Source organism: Myodes glareolus, chromosome 2, assembly GCF_982192425.1.
Source record: "Myodes glareolus chromosome 2, mMyoGla1.1, whole genome shotgun sequence".
In the NCBI taxonomy this organism is placed as follows: Eukaryota; Metazoa; Chordata; class Mammalia; order Rodentia; family Cricetidae; genus Myodes; species Myodes glareolus.
Window position 1 is genome coordinate 127,351,081 of NC_142027.1, and position 17,988 is coordinate 127,369,068.

Consider the following 17,988-nt stretch of genomic DNA (forward strand, 5'->3'; position numbering starts at 1 on the left):
TACCTAGTATATTTAGGGCCAGCCTCAGAAACAAATAAACAAACAAGTACAGAAGTCTGATCTCACAGGAATGTGTCACATGGCTGTGTTCAAGAACACAGCTGAGAACCCAAAAGAAGGATATAGATAGATCATAAGACATACATTGATAAGCAAGGCAGCCCAGCAAGGACAGGAGCGGTAGGAACTAGAACAAAATTTAAGTTAACTTTTCCAGTAATTACATTTTTTAAGATTGTGTGTGAAATGGCCCTTATGTGACATTCTGAAACTGCCCCTGAAGTGTTCAGCTACCTCTAAAGCATTGAAGAACCTTAAGGAGCTAAGAACAGAATCTACAATAAGATACCAAGTTGGGATTCAAATCCCAGTTCTAAAATCATATCAGGACTTTTGCACCTAGAACCAGAGGATAGTCTGACCTGTCCCACTAGGAGTAAAAAGAAGTAATGAACTTGGAACAATGACCACAGGCTCTTATTGCTGGAGGATGCAGGTGCAATGGCCAGGGTCCTTTGAGCCTCTGACCAAGTGTGGTAATACCCTGAAAGTGGCTATGACTCAGTATGGTGAGACACTGACAGGAAATATGGTCCACATAACTCTCACGCTGCTCCTGGCAAATAGGTCTCAGCACCTGGAGATTCAGCTGCACCAGGTCAGCTTCCCTCTTGGCTAGTGCAGTCTCCAGGATACTGTTGTGTTCCCGCAAAGCTGCATTAGATTGTCCAAGGCCGGTGAGCTTCCCTCGCTCATGTTCTAACTCTAGAGCCAGTTTCTTATTTGACTCTTCAAGATGTTTTATCTTCTTTCTGAAGCCTCTGGATTCTTGAAGCTGAAACATATTGGTACATGTAAAACTTCACGCTCTGGACAGATGTGGTGATCTATGCCCATGACCCCAGTACTTGGGAGCAGAGCCAGAAGGATCAGTTCAAGGCCAGCCTGGCTATAGGAGACTCTGTATCAAAAGCAACACTATCCTTACCGTCAGACATGCAAATCATATTCTGCTAGACAGAATTATAATACTCACCTGAAACAGGTGAGCAATTTTCAACAAGAGCTAACACTAAAGCAAAGTAACCTGTGAAGTTACTGCTCTTCTGGGTTCATAGACTTCTAGAAAAGAGAGCCCCCCAAACTACTAAGGGCCTTGCCAAGCTACTCACAAATGGACATGAAGCTGGGTTGATCTTAGCACACCCTTTTGAGGACAGGATAGAGATGGCTAAATAAAACACACATGCCTAAAATGTATGTAACAATCCTAAAGACTACTGTAGCAGCACTGTAGGCAGTGGGGTAGGCCAGGGGCTGGTGACAGGGCCCTTAATGACAATGACAACATTGTCTGAATAGGGCCAATAAACTGCTTTCAAGTTTTCAGTTCTTTGGCAAGTTTAATTTAGGTTTGTTATTTACAATCAAAGAATTTTAACTGGGAAAAGATCAGGATTATCTAACCTTTGGGCACTGAAATAGGACAAATTTGTTATCTACATATCTGCTAGGATGGATTCACAGCTATCCTGTGGTACACTGGTTACAGGCTAGACACACCTGCCTTAGAATATAAGTCTCAGTGGCTATTTTATAACTGTAAAGTGTTAACTATTGTCATCCTTCCTAGAATACTGACAACAATCTGACCCAACAACAATCACAAGGTAACCAACTGCCAAGGAGCAATGCTGAGCAGACAGCAACTCTATGCTCAGTATTACAGGTGTTACCTCATCTTCCAGCTCCAGCACCTTCTCCCGGGACTCTTCCAGCTCCTGGCTAGTCATTGTGATCACCTCTTGTAACTCCTTCTCCAACAGTATTTTGCTTTGGCCAACATTCTGCAGTTCCACCTCCAGAGCTCGAATCTTCTCCTTAGACCCAAAATGGGAGTCATGTTTAGTCAATGGCCCTCCTGCAACTCTCATGGACACATAATTGACTACATTTTAGATTTTGTAGTTGTTGTTTTTAAATTTTTATTACCTTTTTTAATTTATTTTTTTGTGTGCGCGCAAGTGCACAGGTGCCCTTGTGTGTATGTATAGCTCAGAGGACAACTTGTGGCAGTCAGGTCTTTCCTTCTTCCATGTAATTGAGGCTCAAACTCAAGTTATCAGTCATGGTGAAAAGGCTTTATGTACTAAGCCATTTAACCAGCCCTGTTGTTTTGTTTTACTGAGACAGAACCTTCCCTACTAAAGAGCTCAGACTGGCTTTGAACTAGTGAACCTCTCTCCTCAGCCTCAAAAGTCAGAAAGTTCTATTCTTTTGTTTGACATAAGGTCTTGTGTAGCTCATGGTGGCCTCGAACTTGCCACAGCCAAGATTAACCTTGAACTCCTGATCAATCTGCATCAGGTCCCTGTGTATTGGGGTTATGCCATCATTCCTGGCTGGAGGTTCTTTCTTATTTATTTATTTATTTAAAAAGAAAACATACCAATCCCAGTTTTCACTCCTTCCCCTCCTCCCATTCTTTCTCCCCTATCCCACCCAACCCCCCAATCCACTTCTCAGAGAGGGTAAGGTCCAAGGCCATTATATCCAGGATGAGCAAGGCATCAAAAGAGAATGGGTTCCAAAAAGTCAGTACAAGCAGTAGGGACAAATCCTGGTGCTACTACCAGTGGCCCCACAGTCTGCCCCAGCAATACAGCTGTCACCCACATTCAGGACTAATTTGGACCTATGCTGGTTCCTTCCCTGTCCAGCTGGAGTTGGTGAGCTCTCCATTAGCTCAGGTAAACTACTTCAGTGGGTAAACCCATCATGGTCTTAACCTCTTTGCTCATATTCTCACTCCTCATACTCTTCAACTGGACTTTGGGAACTCAGTCCACTGCTCTGATGCAGGTCTCTGCCTCTGTTTCAGTAAGTTGCTAGATGAAGGGTCTATGGTGATGTTTAAGATATTCATCAGTCTGACTACAGGACAAGGCCGGTTCGGGCACCCTCTTCTTTATTCTGGCTGGAGGTTCTATTGTGTTATGACTGAGAGTAAAAAGGTATACAATAAGACAAAGTCATTTCCTTACTCCAGTCCATCATAAACAAGACCATAGTTAAAGCTTCTGGGGATATGCTATTTCTCAGTTTCAGATTCTAGACTTCAGAGCACTCCACACTTTGCTGCCTTTACTAGGTGACCCAAAAGGGTTAAAATGACAAACAGAAAGGAGCATGGTGATTTATTAGAGACCACTCAATATTTCATGAAGTAACTTATTCAGCTGTACAAGCAAATATCCATATTATGATATAATCTTATAATTATATATCTATGATCTAAGAACTTGGGAGGCTGAGGCTAGAAGATCAAAATTCTAAGATCAGCCTAAGACACAGGGTAAGGCCTTGTCTCAAAAAGAAAAACACAAGTTTGGCATTGTAGTATACATTTCTAATCCAAGCATTTGAGAGGTGGAGGTATGAGGAATAGGAATCCTCATCTATTCCTAGAAGGTCAGGAGAGCTTCTTCAAGGGCATATGAGATACTATATATGTCACTAAAAGTCAAGTGGCAGAGAAAGTAATTTGTTAAAGAAATGCTGTCTATGCCAGATGTGTGCTGCTGTTTATACTCCCAGATACTTAGTAAGCTGGGGAAGAAGGACTACAAAATTTAAGGCCAGCCTGAAGATAACTTGAATTGTCTCCAAATGAAAACTAAAAATTGAAAAGGAGGGCTGGCCTCAGTGTTCTCAGTGACATAAAAATTTTAGAGCAAGAAAATGCTGATTGAATGCACTTTCGCTATTTTCAAAAGAATCATAAGAACTCTAGCCAGATAGAGAGGTACATGATTTTAATGCCAATACTTGGGAGGCAGAGACAGTTGAATCTCTGTGAGTTCAAGGCCAGCCTGGTACAAATAGAGTTCCAGGATAGCCAGGGCTATCATAGAGAAACCTATTAAAAAAAAAAAAAAAGACAAAAAAGAGTCATAAGAATTTTGACAGGGAGAAATGTGTTTACCTACTTGTAGAACAGGGTCACTGCTACCACCAGTGCTCTGAGCTCTGAGCTGGCTAAGCTCTGCATCTGTGGCCTCCTTGGTAGCCAGGGCCTCCTGAAGGCGACGGCTAAGAATGCTCACAGCATTCTCATAAGCTTTGTGCTTAGTCTTCATCTCCTTCTGAGCGCTGGTCAGATCTGAGCCCAGCCGCTTCATCTTCTGCTTCTGTTCTGTGATGGCCCTAAGACATGAGTGAGAAAGCTGAGTTAACCTCCTGTACAACCAACCAGCTCCCTGGCCTGAAATACCAAGGGCACATGTTATAGTTCACCCTCCAGGGCTAGATGGTGGATTAATTTTTTTTTTTATTTTATTATTGTGTGTGTGTGCGAGAGCGAGAGCGAGAGCGAGAGAGAGAGAGAGATGCTCTGTGTAGCCCTGGTTGTCCTGGAACTTGCTTGAAGACCAGGCTGGCTTTATACTCAAGAGATGTGCCTGCTACCACACCGGGCTTAGGGCAGTGGCTCTTGAGAGGTTCAATTCAGCTCGACTCTCTCTTGCCAGAACCTGGCTGACCCTCAGGAGAACTTGGGTTAAGTGTGTTCTTGCTCTGGTTTGGTTGCTGAAGGGGAAGAGGTATCCATCAGGAGTCCACGCTAGAGGACAGGAAAAGCCATGTAAATCCACTAAGTCACATTCACCATCATCAAAACCTGCCCTCCTCTTTGAGTAATTTAAAAATGATTTTGTGATGGGTATGACAGTATACACCTGTAATGCCAGTATCTGAAAGGCTGAGGTAGAAAGATAGCTGCAAGCAAAAGGCTATGCTGAACACAAGACTGCTGGGGTTACAGAGTGAGACAAAACAGAATGAATGATCTTGTGAGAGCAGAGAAACAGCATACTCCAACCAAAAAATATCTCCAATATTCTTTCTGAAGGTCAAAAACAAACTCTTACCAGGAAAATTTTACCAGCTGACAAAACACAAACAACAAAGAATATACCATGGAGTAACAAGGTCCCAAAAGGCTGGGACTCAGAGCTCATACTGTAACCCAGTATTTGAGAAGGGGAAGCAAGACTATCACAAGTTTGAGGTCTCAGATCTCCTGAGTAAATTGGGAGCATGGGAACCTTGAGGGAGGGTTGAAGTGGGGAGGGAAGAGGCAAGGAGGGGAGCAGAGAAAAATGTAGAGCTCAATAAAAATCAATAAAAAAAAGAAAAGAAAAAGGATAATAGGTATAGAAGAATCCCAGCAACGCAGAAGGTGTGTCAGTTTAAAACATGTACTGGAATACTGATCATGGGACTGTAGAATGAAATTGCTATTAAATGATTAAGGGCTCATAGAGGGCCATACTAATTAAAAAAAAGAGAGAGAGATTGTTTCAAACAAAACAAAACAAAACAAAAAACAACCCAGCTATCTGTCAGTAGATAGATACACAGATAGGTAGGTAGGTAGATGGCTCAAAAGGGTGTTTACATGTGTGTGTATACATGTGTATATTACTAGTTGCTTATCAGGGTCATATGTTTAGGTTTATATGTGTGAGCACAAAAGGGTAAGATGGATGAATATCAAAGTCTCAACCTAATGAGGGAGCAGTATTGTGAGGATATTGACACCAGTGTATGAAATAAAAAGTCAAATTAAATAAAAGGAGGAGATTTTAGGGCTAGGGATGTAGCTCAGTGGTAGAACTCCTGCTCAGTAATGCTCAACATCCTGGGTTTCATCCCCAGCTTGGGGGAGGAACATGCTTCTATATGCTTGAGCAAACCAACTTATAAACTCAGATTATGTAGGAAAAAAGTAACTGCCAAATCATGATGGTACTTTAGAACTCATGCTCCAGGCTTCCTTTTCATAAGCCTAAGTCCAAAAGGAGTATGTTAGGAACACAGCTACATCAAGGACTGTACAAACTGTTTCTGCTCTCAGAAGAGCTGGTGCCCTTCACAGGGAAGTGTATGCTGCTTAGACTTACTTCTTGGCTTCTTGCTGCAGCTCTTGTATTTGTTTCTTTAGTGTCTCATTGGCCTCAGTAAGGGCTACCATCTGTTCTTTGTCAAACTGCAAAGACTTTAAAAAGAACAAAGAGTGGCCAGTAAGTAAAAAGCTACCTACTTCAGGTATTTGTCACTGATGAAGAATACTTCATAGAGGTCAACAGCATTTCTGAGGATTGGAGAGATACCTCAGCAATTCAGAAAACTGGGTTCTCTCCTAGAGGACCCATGTTCAATTCCTAGAACCCAGTTTATAATCATCTGTAATTCCAGTTCCAAGTGATTCAATGCCCTTTTCTGGCTTCCATGGGTGGCATACACATGGTACAGAGATATACATGCAGCCAAAATAACCATATACATAAAAAACATTTTTGGCCACTCTGTCCAGACCATTAAATGCCTTCTTGAAGTTTATGTCCTGGCAGGAAAGACAAGCTCAGGTTAGCCCAGGACTTACTTGATGCCTCATGAAAGGAACAAGCAAGGTGCTTCTGGGTGAACACTGAACACACCATCCTTACATAAACATACTGGTCACTTGTCTACCTGAATCTTGCCTGGACCTCTTAGGGACTTTCAGCATGTGAAATGGAGCCTCTCACCCCAGGATATGATCCTTAGGACAGATGTCTCTACTCATAAGTCATCCCTTAAACCTACCTTGTCTGATCGCCAAGCCAGTCACTGCACTCATTAAAACAGCAGGACTCAGGAAGTATGGCTGTCCAAAGGGCATGGGTAGCTGCACGATCCTTTTAGTGACTGTCCTGCCTAAACTCAGGCTGTCTGCAGAGTACTCTCTCCTTTTTGTCTGGTGCCAATTTTATAAACATTGAGGCTCAACCAGTAGTAGCTCCAAAGACCCCATCACAGAGTAGCATGTCCAGGTGCTTACTCTTCTTTGTTTCTTTCATATGTCATCACAACCTGGACTTATCTGAATATTAGTTTCAGGAAGGCCTAGTCTCTAGATTGTTTTAAAAGCCTTCCTTGGCCAGTGTTCCTTATTCTACCTTATATACAGTAAGCCCTCAGCACATTTGGCTGAACCTATCTCTTGCATTGCACAACCTATGTATTGCATCCTACCTGCAGGTGAGTCTCCATTTCATCTCGTTCTTTCTGCACTGACTGAAGATGCCCCTCAAGATCTGCCATCTTCTGGTGAACCAGGGACATCTCCTTTTGCAGTCGTGAGTGTTCTACTTCCACAATCTTCTTCTCTCCATGCACCTTCATTAGCTCCTGCCTTAGTTCCTTCATCTCTGACTCCAGCCGTTTTTTTGTGGTTCTCAGCTCGCTAATGAGCTGGTCTTTGGAAGTAGCATCTCGCCGGTAGGCCTCTACCATTACCTTCAGGAAAAGACAAAAGTAATAAGCCAGTGCCAATCAACATCTTACCCAGGAAATAAGGCTGGCTTACATAAAAATGTTTGCCAACAATTCAAGGCATAACCCCACCTTACCCATGTTCTCAGAGAATTAGAGGCAAGAGCTCTAATTACTAACTATACCTCTAGCCCTAGGGCACAACTTTTTATACATAAAACAATACAGTTTATGAAATCTAACACTACTCATTGAGAAATACCAATGATGATGGCATGTCTGGATTTCTGTCTCATGATGTGACTACAAACTATGCCCCCCAAATCTGGACATTGTGTGAAACATCCCATTATCCTCCTGGTATCCTTGTATGTTTTGGGCAATCTCACAAGGGCTAATCTCTCTTTAGTTGGGGTGCTTGGATTCTGAAAGTTAGTCCTTTGTGTATCTCTGTAATAAACTGAAACATAACTTATAAACAAGTTCTAGTGGATCTTCCTCTCTTAGAACAAAACATTCAACTGATGCTGGCAATGAAACAAGGAATCAGCCATTCCTCCATCAGGAAACAAGGGCTTCACAATACAAGACTTATGTCATAGACCTGTTGAGTACAAACTGAATTTGTTTTTTTTTTTTTTTATATTTATTTATTTATTTATTATGTATACAATATTCTGTCTGTGTGTCTGCCTGATGGCCAGAAGAGGGCACCAGACCACATTTCAGATGGTTGTGAGCCACCATGTGGTTGCTGGGAATTGAACTCAGGACCTTCAGAAAAGCAGGCAATGCTCTTAACCACTGAGCCATCTCTCCAGCCCCCTGAATTTGTTTTTAATGTTAGATTGTGGTGTAAGCTTTTCATACGCTTTATACACCAAACATAACCAACACATACTGACATAAAAAAATGTATAACACACACAGATCTTGGAAGTAATAATGACAGGGTATCCTGACAGGTACCGCAATGGTAGTTATTACACTCAGTCTTTGAGGATCATAGACCCTACCTTTGGGGAGAAATGGCATGCTGCCTCACTGATTACAAAGGGGGACAAGTTAGAACAAGTACAATGCCTTTAAAAAGTATAAGGCCTAGATGCTTTCCTCTTTCTGATTTTGTTCTACTGAAGCAAACAGACTACTCAGAATATGCCCAACACTTGTTTCTCATGTCTTACCTTTTGCTGAAGAAACTGCTCCTTTACTTTCTGCATCTGTTTTCTCAATGAGGCTGTCTCTTGCTGCAAGTGCTCCACCTACAGGACAGGTTTGCAAAAGGGTGGGTGGCCTGACAGTTCTAGATCTGTGCCCTGTGGCATTTCTTAAGAGTCAGCCCTAGCTAGAGTGCAGAAGGTGGCTTTCAGTCAGTCACATACATTCTGATAGCCCATGGGCTCCTCAGGCAGGACACATAACCAACATTCTCCCTCCTTGCCACTTAAAAAGCACAAAGACAAGATGAAGGGCATAGAAGTGAAAGAAAGGATGAGGCAGGGGATGCTCTAGAGTAGATTTAAGTCCTTCCTGGAATAGCCAGAGAGGAAATACTTTTAAGTTTTGTAGGCCACATGTCTGCTGCAGCTTCTCAGCTCTGTTCTTGCAGCAGGAAAGCAGCCAGGCACTACATAAAGGAATAGTGGGGCTCTAGTCCAATGAATCTCAATTTACAGCAACCCATATCCTTGTGACTTAACACATACCAGAGACCAGCCCACCCCTACTACCTGGAAGCTTGTAGAAACTGCCATCTCAGGCCCTAGACTGAGACAGATCTGCACACAAAGTGCCCCAGGGACTCAGGAATGCATGATATATTTGAAGGGCTACTGGTACAGCAAAACTTGCTGCTGCCTTGTTATTTCGTGTGAGAGAAAGAGATTCTGGGGATTAAACCCTGGTGCATATGAGGCAAGTATTCTACCACTAATTCACACCCCAAGTCCAATAAAAAAATGCTTTTGAACAAGTAAGACACCCTACCAGGGCTCTTTCGGCACTCTGTATGATACATCTCCATGATATATGATAGAGATACCCAGACACATAACATTATTCATTCAATTATTATTACATTCTCACATTCTAAAGTGTCAGGGAAGTCATGCTCACCTGACAGCAGTTAAGAACACTGCACATGATCACAATCTAGATGGTGGAAAATGAGGTCAGTAAACCCCAGAACCTTGTCTGGACAGTTTTTTCTCAGACACCCTTGTGGATATGTGCTGATTCTAACCAGCCAGGTGAGACAGCCAGCACCTGGGCAGGGCAGAAGTTGAAAGATAGCAGTTTCCCTGTAAGGGTGTTGATATACCCCTACCCCTCAAGTCAGGAAATAGATTTCAGAACTCCAGCCAACATGTAGGAGATCCTCACTCCACCATGCTGTTACACCTTTAATGAAATCATAACCCAATACAGTAAAATCTCAACATGATAAACACTGTCCAGTGTCATCTGAGGTCCCTCTTACCACACTAATTGAGAACTCTGACAATTCCCCCTAAATTAATGTTTCCAAGAGAAACAGACCATAATCCCTAATCCTTTGTCCTCACAGAGCAGGATATTCAGGCATAATCATTCCAACACAAGTTCCATTTTCTGAACATCCTTCTTTACTATGTTTTTTTAAATAGATTTGTCAATTTCAGTGTCATAGTGTTAGCACACTGCTGTTTCCCATATATGGCCAGCCCAGTGGGCTGTGCTTTTACACACCAGGACACTGGTGTTAACAGGAGGAACCTGCTATGAACTATCTGTCCTACCTTGAACATGGTATCACATCATGACTGGCTTGCCACATGCAGGAAGAAAAAGCCAAACCAAATATACTGCAGCTTCTCCGCCAGCTGAAAGTCATAACATCAAGCAGCAAAACCTGGTGCTTTCTTGGCAGATACATTTAAAAGTCCCACACAATACTTGTTTTCTCAGTAACTGTTTCCTCACACCCAGAGGCCAATGGAGTTAAAGGTTAGATCAAGAACTACTGGTTTCCTAAGAACACTCTTCCACTGGTCACATTTGTAACAAGACATCCCAGAAAAGAATCAATCTATGGTCCTTCCAGAAAACAACTAAGACAGTATTACCTGGCTGGACTTGACAGCCAATTCTTGTCTCAGCTGTTCCAATAGTCCTGATGTCTCTTCAGTATCTTCTTCCAAATGTTGTACTCCTCTGTCAAGTTCCTCCTTGTCAGTCCTGGCCGAGTGTAGAGCCACTTCCAAAACAATCTTCTCATTCTGCAAGAAGTGAATTGTGTCCTCCCTGGAGTCAGCCTCTCTCTGCAGCTCCTCTAGCCTTGCTTGTAGCTCGTCGTAACGTGTTTGCAGGTCATCAAGAGACTGCCCCTTGGACTGTAGAGCCTCCTGCGTGGCGGTCAGTTGCTTTATCACATCTAGATGCTCCTGTTGAAGTGCTGCAAGCTGCTGGTCTCGCTGGAACAATGTCAGTTTCACCTGAAAACAAATGATAAACTTAACATGCTGCCTGCCTTCCACCCTCGTACAAGAATTTATACATTTTTGATGTTCAGGATTTAAATACATTTGATGAATTCATTGAAGGGTCTTTTTATGTAAAATTTTTGGATAGAAGAACATAAATAGAAGCAAACCTGGTTGAGCTGGCAACAGAACAGTCTGATAGTGACCCTTCAAATATATTCAACAAACATCCTAAATTACTAATACAGCCTGATGCCAGAGATCACACACAGGCCACATATGAATGGCACTGGAACATGCATACCATGCAAAGCCCATATCCAAATAAATCTCTGTAGCCTGGGGTTCAGAAAGCAGTAGTTTCTTGCCTGTTCCAATTGTTGCTCTAGGGATGCTGCTGCATCTGCCACTTTCTGTAACTGCTCCCGTTCACCTTCAAATTCTTCCAGCCTCCTTTGGAGGTCCTCCTCCACCATTGTCTTCGCCTCCTGAATCTGTAAAAATGCTGCCTCCTGATCCAACATGTCAGCCTGAATAAGAAAACAGTGTTTCTTTTAAAGATTTATTTTGTGTATATGAGTGTTTTTTTAAAAAAAGATTTATTTATTATTATGCATAGTCTTCTGCCTGCATGTACGCCTGCATACTAGAAGAGGGCATAGACCTCATTATAGAAGGCTGTGAGCCACCATGCTTTTGCCAGGAATTGAACTCAGGACTGCTGGAAGAGCAGACACTGCTCTTAACCTGAGTTATCTCTTCAGCCCATCTGAATGTTTTGACTGCATGTATATATGGGCACCACCTGCATGCTTAGTGCCTGTGAGGCCAGAAGGCGGCACTGGATCTCCTTTGAAAGAACAGCAAGTGCTTTTAACCACTAAGCCATCTCTCTAGCCCTAAAAACAGTCCTTTACCTGTTTGTTTGTTTGTTTTTTCTAGATAAGGTTTCACTGTAGCTTTGGAGCCTGTCCTGAAATTTATAGATCAGGCTGGCCTTGAACTCAGAGATCTGCCTACCCCAGCCTCCGGAGCGCTGGGATTAAAGGTGTGCACAACTACTACCCAGCTAAATATGGCATTTCTTAATAATATGACTATAAATGGTAAAACCTGACATTGTGATACCTTATTTTTTAAAAAATAAGATAGAGGCTTTCTAATTACATCACGTATATGGGGAAAAGATGCAATACACATCTTTTTGAGGTCAAAGGACAGCTATGGGAGTCAGTTCTCTCCTTCAACATGCTGGTCACAGGAACTAAACTCGTCATCAGGCTTGGTGGCAAGCGCTTTACCACTAAGCCATTTCACTGTTCCTTCCACCTTGCTTTTCAGTTGTAGGTCTCACTGAACTACAACTTCCTACGTGGACCAAGCTGGCCTCAAACTCAGAGAGATCTTTCTACTTTTGTCTGCCAAGTGCTGGGATTAAATATGAGTGCTAGAAGCTGGGCAATACCTTTAATCCCAGCCCTTGGGAGGCAGAGACAGGCAGATCTCTGAGTTCGAGGCCAGCCTGGTCTACAGAGTGAGTTCTAGGACAGGCAAGGCTGCATAGAGAAACCCTGTTTCAAAAATACAAACAAAAAAGATGAGTGCTGGGATTAAAGGTATGTGCCAACACACTGAACTTTTTTTTTTTTTTTTACTTTAAAATGCAGGTCTATAAGTAAACCAAGTTGGTCTTAAACTTGCAAATTTGTCAAATTTCTGGTTCTACTTTCCGAGTGCTGGAATAGCAGTAGGTATTATCACATTATCACACCCAGCTTTGGTACATTTCTTACAGGAAATAATTTATACATCAAAAGTATCATTAGTTCTTTACAGAGACTTTACTCATTATTGCTCTCAACATTATCTGAGCCAAATGGCTGTGTGCTCCATATGGCAAAAAAAAGACTTAGGTTTAGGTTAAGAAATCATCAAGGGCTGGGTGGTTGTGGCCACACCTTTAATCCCAGCACTCGGGAGGCAGAGGCAGGCGGATCTTTGTGAGTTCCAGACCAGCCTGATCTACAAGAGTTAGTTCCAGGACAGACTCCAAAGCCACAGAGAAACCCTATCTCGAAAAACCAAAAAGAAAAAAAAAAAAAAAAAAGAAATCATCGAGGACAGTGGTTCTCAACCTATGGGTCGAGACCCCATTGGGGGTCATATATCAGATATCCTTCATAGCAGATATTTATTTACATTACAATTCATAGCAGTTGTGAAATCACAGTCATGAAGTAGCAGTGAAATAACTTTTTTACGATTTACTTATTTATTATGTATACAATGTTCTGCCTGCATGTGTCCCTGCAGGTCAGAAGTTGGCACCAGATCTTATTACATGTGGTTGTGAGCCACCATGCGGTTGCTGGGAATTGAACTCAGGACCTCTGGAAGAACAATCAGTGCTCTTAACTGCTGAGCCATCTCTCTAGCCCAGCAATGAAATAATTTTATGGTCAGGGTCACCATAACATGAGGAACTTATTAAAGTGTTGCAGTAAGAACCACTGTTAGAGTGTTACAGAGAATGGGATTTGGATCCAAGTGAAATATACTATATTTCCCATCATCATCTAGAGATGATCTTTAGAGACACAGACAATAGTGAAAATGCCTTTGGGAGAACAGTGGGCACTGTAGAACTGAAGGCAGTTTGAGCGCTTACAAACAAAAAACACTATTATCACTGGGAAATACTATTTAACATACAAATATACTTAATCTCCTTTCCCCCATTCATTCTGTGGCTATCTCTGTCCCCAGATAGCAACAATACACTGTGCACAGGTAGGAACTCAGGTCCAAGGTTTTAGAGAAGAACTACAAGGTCCCAAGGACACTCAGGCCAGAGAAGATGTGTAATTCCAAAATGCTGAACAGCTATTACTAAACATTGCTCAAAGGGATTTTGTGTGTGCATGATGTTTGCGTGGTGCATGCACATAAGTGAGCGGGAACACACTCATGCATACACACACACACACACACACACACAGGCCCAAGGAAGGTACCGGGTGTCTGTCTCTGTTTCCATCATACCACCTTGAAGCAATGTCTCTCACTGAAGTGAAACTTGCCATTTTGTGTAGGTTAGCTAGCCAGCAAGCTCACAGAATCGTCGTCTCAACCTCCCACAAATGCTGGACTTACAGGCACATACAGCCACGTCTGACTTTTATGTAACTCATGTCCTCATACTAGCACAACAAGCGCTCTTACCTACTATGCCATCTCTGTAGCCCCAGAAGAATTTTTTGAGATATTACATAATATAGAAAAGTATACATAGTCACAAGATACATTTTTTTATGTTCACTTATAGGTAATTTTATTATGTCTATGCAAGGTTTACAGTCGCTAGCAAGAGTCAAAGTTAGATAAAAATTATCACTCTACCATCACCACAGCCCTCACCTCAATGCTCTGGAGCTGAACAGCTATGCGCTCTTTTTCCTTGATGGATCTATGTTGAGTTTCTGTCAGCTGATGAGACAGGGACACATTTTCAAGCTTCAGGTGCTCCAAAAGGCCTGCTTGGGTCATCTGTCCAACCTTCAAAGAAAAACCCAGGAGGTAAAAAGGAACTTAAAATTAGCCACTAAGTGTAGGCCATCCTATCATTTGTCACTAAGATGTTCTCTCTTTGTTAACAATGGCTGCTGGCTGACCTCCTAAATGTCCCCCAATTTAGGGAAAGCTCTTGCCCTTCTGTCTTCCACTCCAGGACTCAACTCCATAAATCCTCTGCCAGCCTACGTTGAACTGGAGCCATGTGGGTCCTTTTTTGGGGAGGGAGGTGCACCAAGAAATTAGGCTTTCACACCTGAGATTATGCAGTTTGGACATGACCTACACTAGAGTTCCCACTTAAGGTACACCTATAAACTAATAACCAAATCCCATTGGATCATCACCAGGTCCAGAGACAATCAAGGCCTAATTTGGCTCACAGTGTTTTCAAGAGAGAGAACTCAGCACCCCAAACCTTCCCCCAAGGGGTGAGCAGGAGCAGCAGAGAGATGCAAAATATGAAAATACTTAAGTGCAAAAGGTCTTTGGCAAGATCTCCCCCACCTCATGTACAACCCCGGCACAGCTCCTAAACTGACAAGTTCAAGATGGGACAGAACGATGGGCCTCAGAGCTAGAGAAGCTGCACAGAGCAAGGGAAGAAATACAGCAGTTGTTTAAAGATGACAAAAAGAAAAGGACTGCCCTGCATCTTCCACCCCATTAAGTACTACAGAAAGCAGTAATCAGGGACAGAAGCAGCATGAAGAACCCTAGTTCCAGAACGTAAAAAAAGCAGGAAGTTTCTCAAATCACCACACTCCTTGATTGTGTTACCTTTCAATTTCCCTGACTTACACATGAATTCAACTTCTTTGAATATTCTACACCTAAAGAGCACAGCAGTTTATGTCTTCTTTCTTTTTTCTCTTTCTTCTCTGCTCTCTCTCTCTCTCTCTCTCTCTGTCTCTCTCTCTCTCTCTGAGACAGGGTTTCGCTGTGTAGCCCTAGCTGTCCTGGAACTTGCTTTACAGACCAGGTTAGTCTCAGAACTCATAGTCACCTGCCTCTGCCTCCTAAGTGCTGGGATTACAGATATGTATTTGCATTCTTGACTAAGCTAAATTTTTCAAAGTGCTCTTTTGCATCTTTAATCAGTATAGTTAGTTAGGCCTGACCTTCAGAGTAAAATAAATTCCAGAAACTTGCCTATTTCTCTTGCATGTTTCAAAGGCATAATGCCTAAGTAGAGCTTCCAGATAGTGCCATGCGAAACCATTCACATCAGTGTTACTTCTGTCTAAAGGATACACAGACCAACACATCCTTTCACACATGCAAATTCAAAGGCTGGCTTGTTTAGCTTCTGCTAACAAAATAGGAGAGAGGAAAATATCCCTTACAGGTCCTGAAAGCCAACAGTTCAGGTAGGAAATATCTATTGGTCAAGGCCAAGCAGCCAGAGAAAGATCAAACTCTAACAAGGACTACTTGCCAAATTCTTTTTCATTCAAGAACATCACAAGAAAGAGATTCAAAGCACAGAGGACAGGATGGAGAGCCTCAAAGTACAGGAAATTTGTATTTGAGGGCTCAGGTCAAAGGAAGATTGACCCTTTGGTTGAAAGGAAGGAATGAAAGGCTCTTGTAGAGGAGGGGTGTGGTTAGGAAGTAATCATCAGATACTAAACAAACACATGTATATGAAATCTAAAACCATAAACACCTTTCCCCCCATTTTGGTAGCTTTGAATGTGATTCTCTTGTCTCAGTCTATAAGAGTTTTGGATGTCATCACACTCAGTTTAGAAACACCTTTGTAAAGCAGGGGAAAACACATGCCATATCCTTGAAAGAAGTTTCCTGCACTATACCTGGATGTGGGCCACCTCTCCCTGCAGCCTGACCCTGGCTTCCTGGGCCAACGCAAGCTGCTGTTGGTACCACTGCCGGGCATGCTGCAGCGATGTAATTTCAGCCTGTGATGCTTGTAGTTTGCTGGTCAGTGTTGTACGCTCCAGCTGTACTTGGTGGAGTTGACTCTGTAGGGCTGCCATCTGCTGTCGAAGGTCATGCACTGAAAGCAAGCAAGCACAGCCAATTTAGACTAACCAGCACTAACAAAAGCCACAGCTGATTGGTCATTTGACCTAAAGTTGAATTCAACGGAGAGAAGCAATATAGTTGATGTTGTGTATGCGTAGTGGCTATGTTCTAAAAGTCACCACAAAAACAGCAGTGATGGACAGAGAACCACTGCTCCCAGACAGAGGGGGTTCCTGAGAGTCCCTCAACATAACAGTTCTAGTAACTGATGAATGTATCTGTTCATTTACCTGAGAGTTTGTTTAAACACACCTTATTTATTTCATTTATCTCCTGAATTATTTCTCTATTATCTACTAATTATTCACCCATCTGTCATTTATCTTAATTATGATGAATGACTATAAAGCTCATGGCCAGCAACTCTGTGGAAGTCAGCTACCATAACAGGAAAGTTTCTGTAACAAATGTCTCCTCCACAGAATAGCTCAGAGTCTCCTCACATATAGAACATCAGTATTTGGAGCCATTTTAAACAGCAAAACACCACCTTAAGAAAGCCCAAAAGTGGACATGTGACAGTAAACAGATACAAAAGGACACTTGTTAACAGTCTGACTTGAGGGTAAACAAGAGATCTGAGTGTCACCTTTTTCTACAGAGTTGGAAGAACACATATCAAGTGACTCAAATCTTAGCTAATCCGGCAATGTCCATGAGCAATCATAAAAGTCCTATGAGTAAACCTGGAATTACAAATAAAGTTAAGCTGGGAAGAAATTCGTTATAGAATCCGTAATGAACCGGGTGGTGGTGGCAAACACCTTTAATCCTGGCACTTGGGAGGCAGAGGCAGGCGGACCTCTGTGAGTTTGAGGCCAGCTTGGTCTACAAAGAGAGTTCCAGAACAGGCTCAAAAGCTACAGAGAAATCCTGTCTCAAAAAACCAAAAATTTAATTATATCCTGAATTTAGGAACTACTTGTCTTTTGAAGACATTTTCCTTCATTTCTTTACTTTTATATGGTTACAGGGACTTATTAAGTTGTCCAGGCTGGCCATAAACTTTTTATTTCTTTGATTAACTTTCAGAGTAGCTGGGACTAAAGTTTTGAAGTTATGTGCCACTGAACCTGGTTTAAATGTTTTAAATGATAATGAGAGAGTCAGAGAGAGAGTTTACCAGTTTGCTGGATAGTTTTATGCCAATTTGACATAAGCTAAAGTCATCTGAGAGAAGAAAAACTCAATTAAGAAAATACTTCCATAAGATCAGGTCATAGGGCATTTTCTTAACTAGTCACTGATGGGGGAGGGCCCAGTCCATTTAGGGTAGTGTCACCCCTGTGCTGGTGGTCCTTCGGTTCTATAAGAAACCAGACTGAGTGAATCAGGAGGGCAGGCCAGTAAGCAGTATTTCTCCATGGCCTCTGCATCATCTCCTGTCTGAGTTCCTGTACTGACTTCCTTCAATGATGAACAGTGATGTGGAAGCATAAGCCAAATAAACCCTTTCCTCCCTAAGTCATGGTGGTTCATCCCAGCAATAGTAACCCTAACTATGATTTAGTGGTACAACCTTTTTGGCTTACCACCTGAGAAATGGGAGGCAGAAGGATCCAATGCTCAAGGTCATTCTCAGTAACAA

General features: G+C 42.3%; 1 protein-coding gene across 9 annotated transcripts in view; it reads right to left on the reverse strand.

The window, feature by feature from the left end:
- The window catches only part of Golga3 (golgin A3), a 48,166-nt gene that overhangs the window by 10,109 nt on the left and 20,069 nt on the right, over positions 1-17,988 (reverse strand). For all 9 annotated transcript variants that reach the window (XM_048447484.3, XM_048447485.3, XM_048447486.3 and 6 more), the window contains 10 exons: positions 16,169-16,371; positions 14,199-14,336; positions 11,150-11,311; positions 10,425-10,793; positions 8,505-8,582; positions 7,078-7,341; positions 5,964-6,058; positions 3,990-4,206; positions 1,737-1,880; positions 638-835 (listed from right to left, as the gene is read on the reverse strand). In XM_048447484.3, coding sequence (XP_048303441.1) covers positions 638-835; positions 1,737-1,880; positions 3,990-4,206; positions 5,964-6,058; positions 7,078-7,341; positions 8,505-8,582; positions 10,425-10,793; positions 11,150-11,311; positions 14,199-14,336; positions 16,169-16,371 — 1,868 coding nt within the window. The remainder of the gene's footprint in view (positions 1-637; positions 836-1,736; positions 1,881-3,989; positions 4,207-5,963; positions 6,059-7,077; positions 7,342-8,504; positions 8,583-10,424; positions 10,794-11,149; positions 11,312-14,198; positions 14,337-16,168; positions 16,372-17,988) is intronic.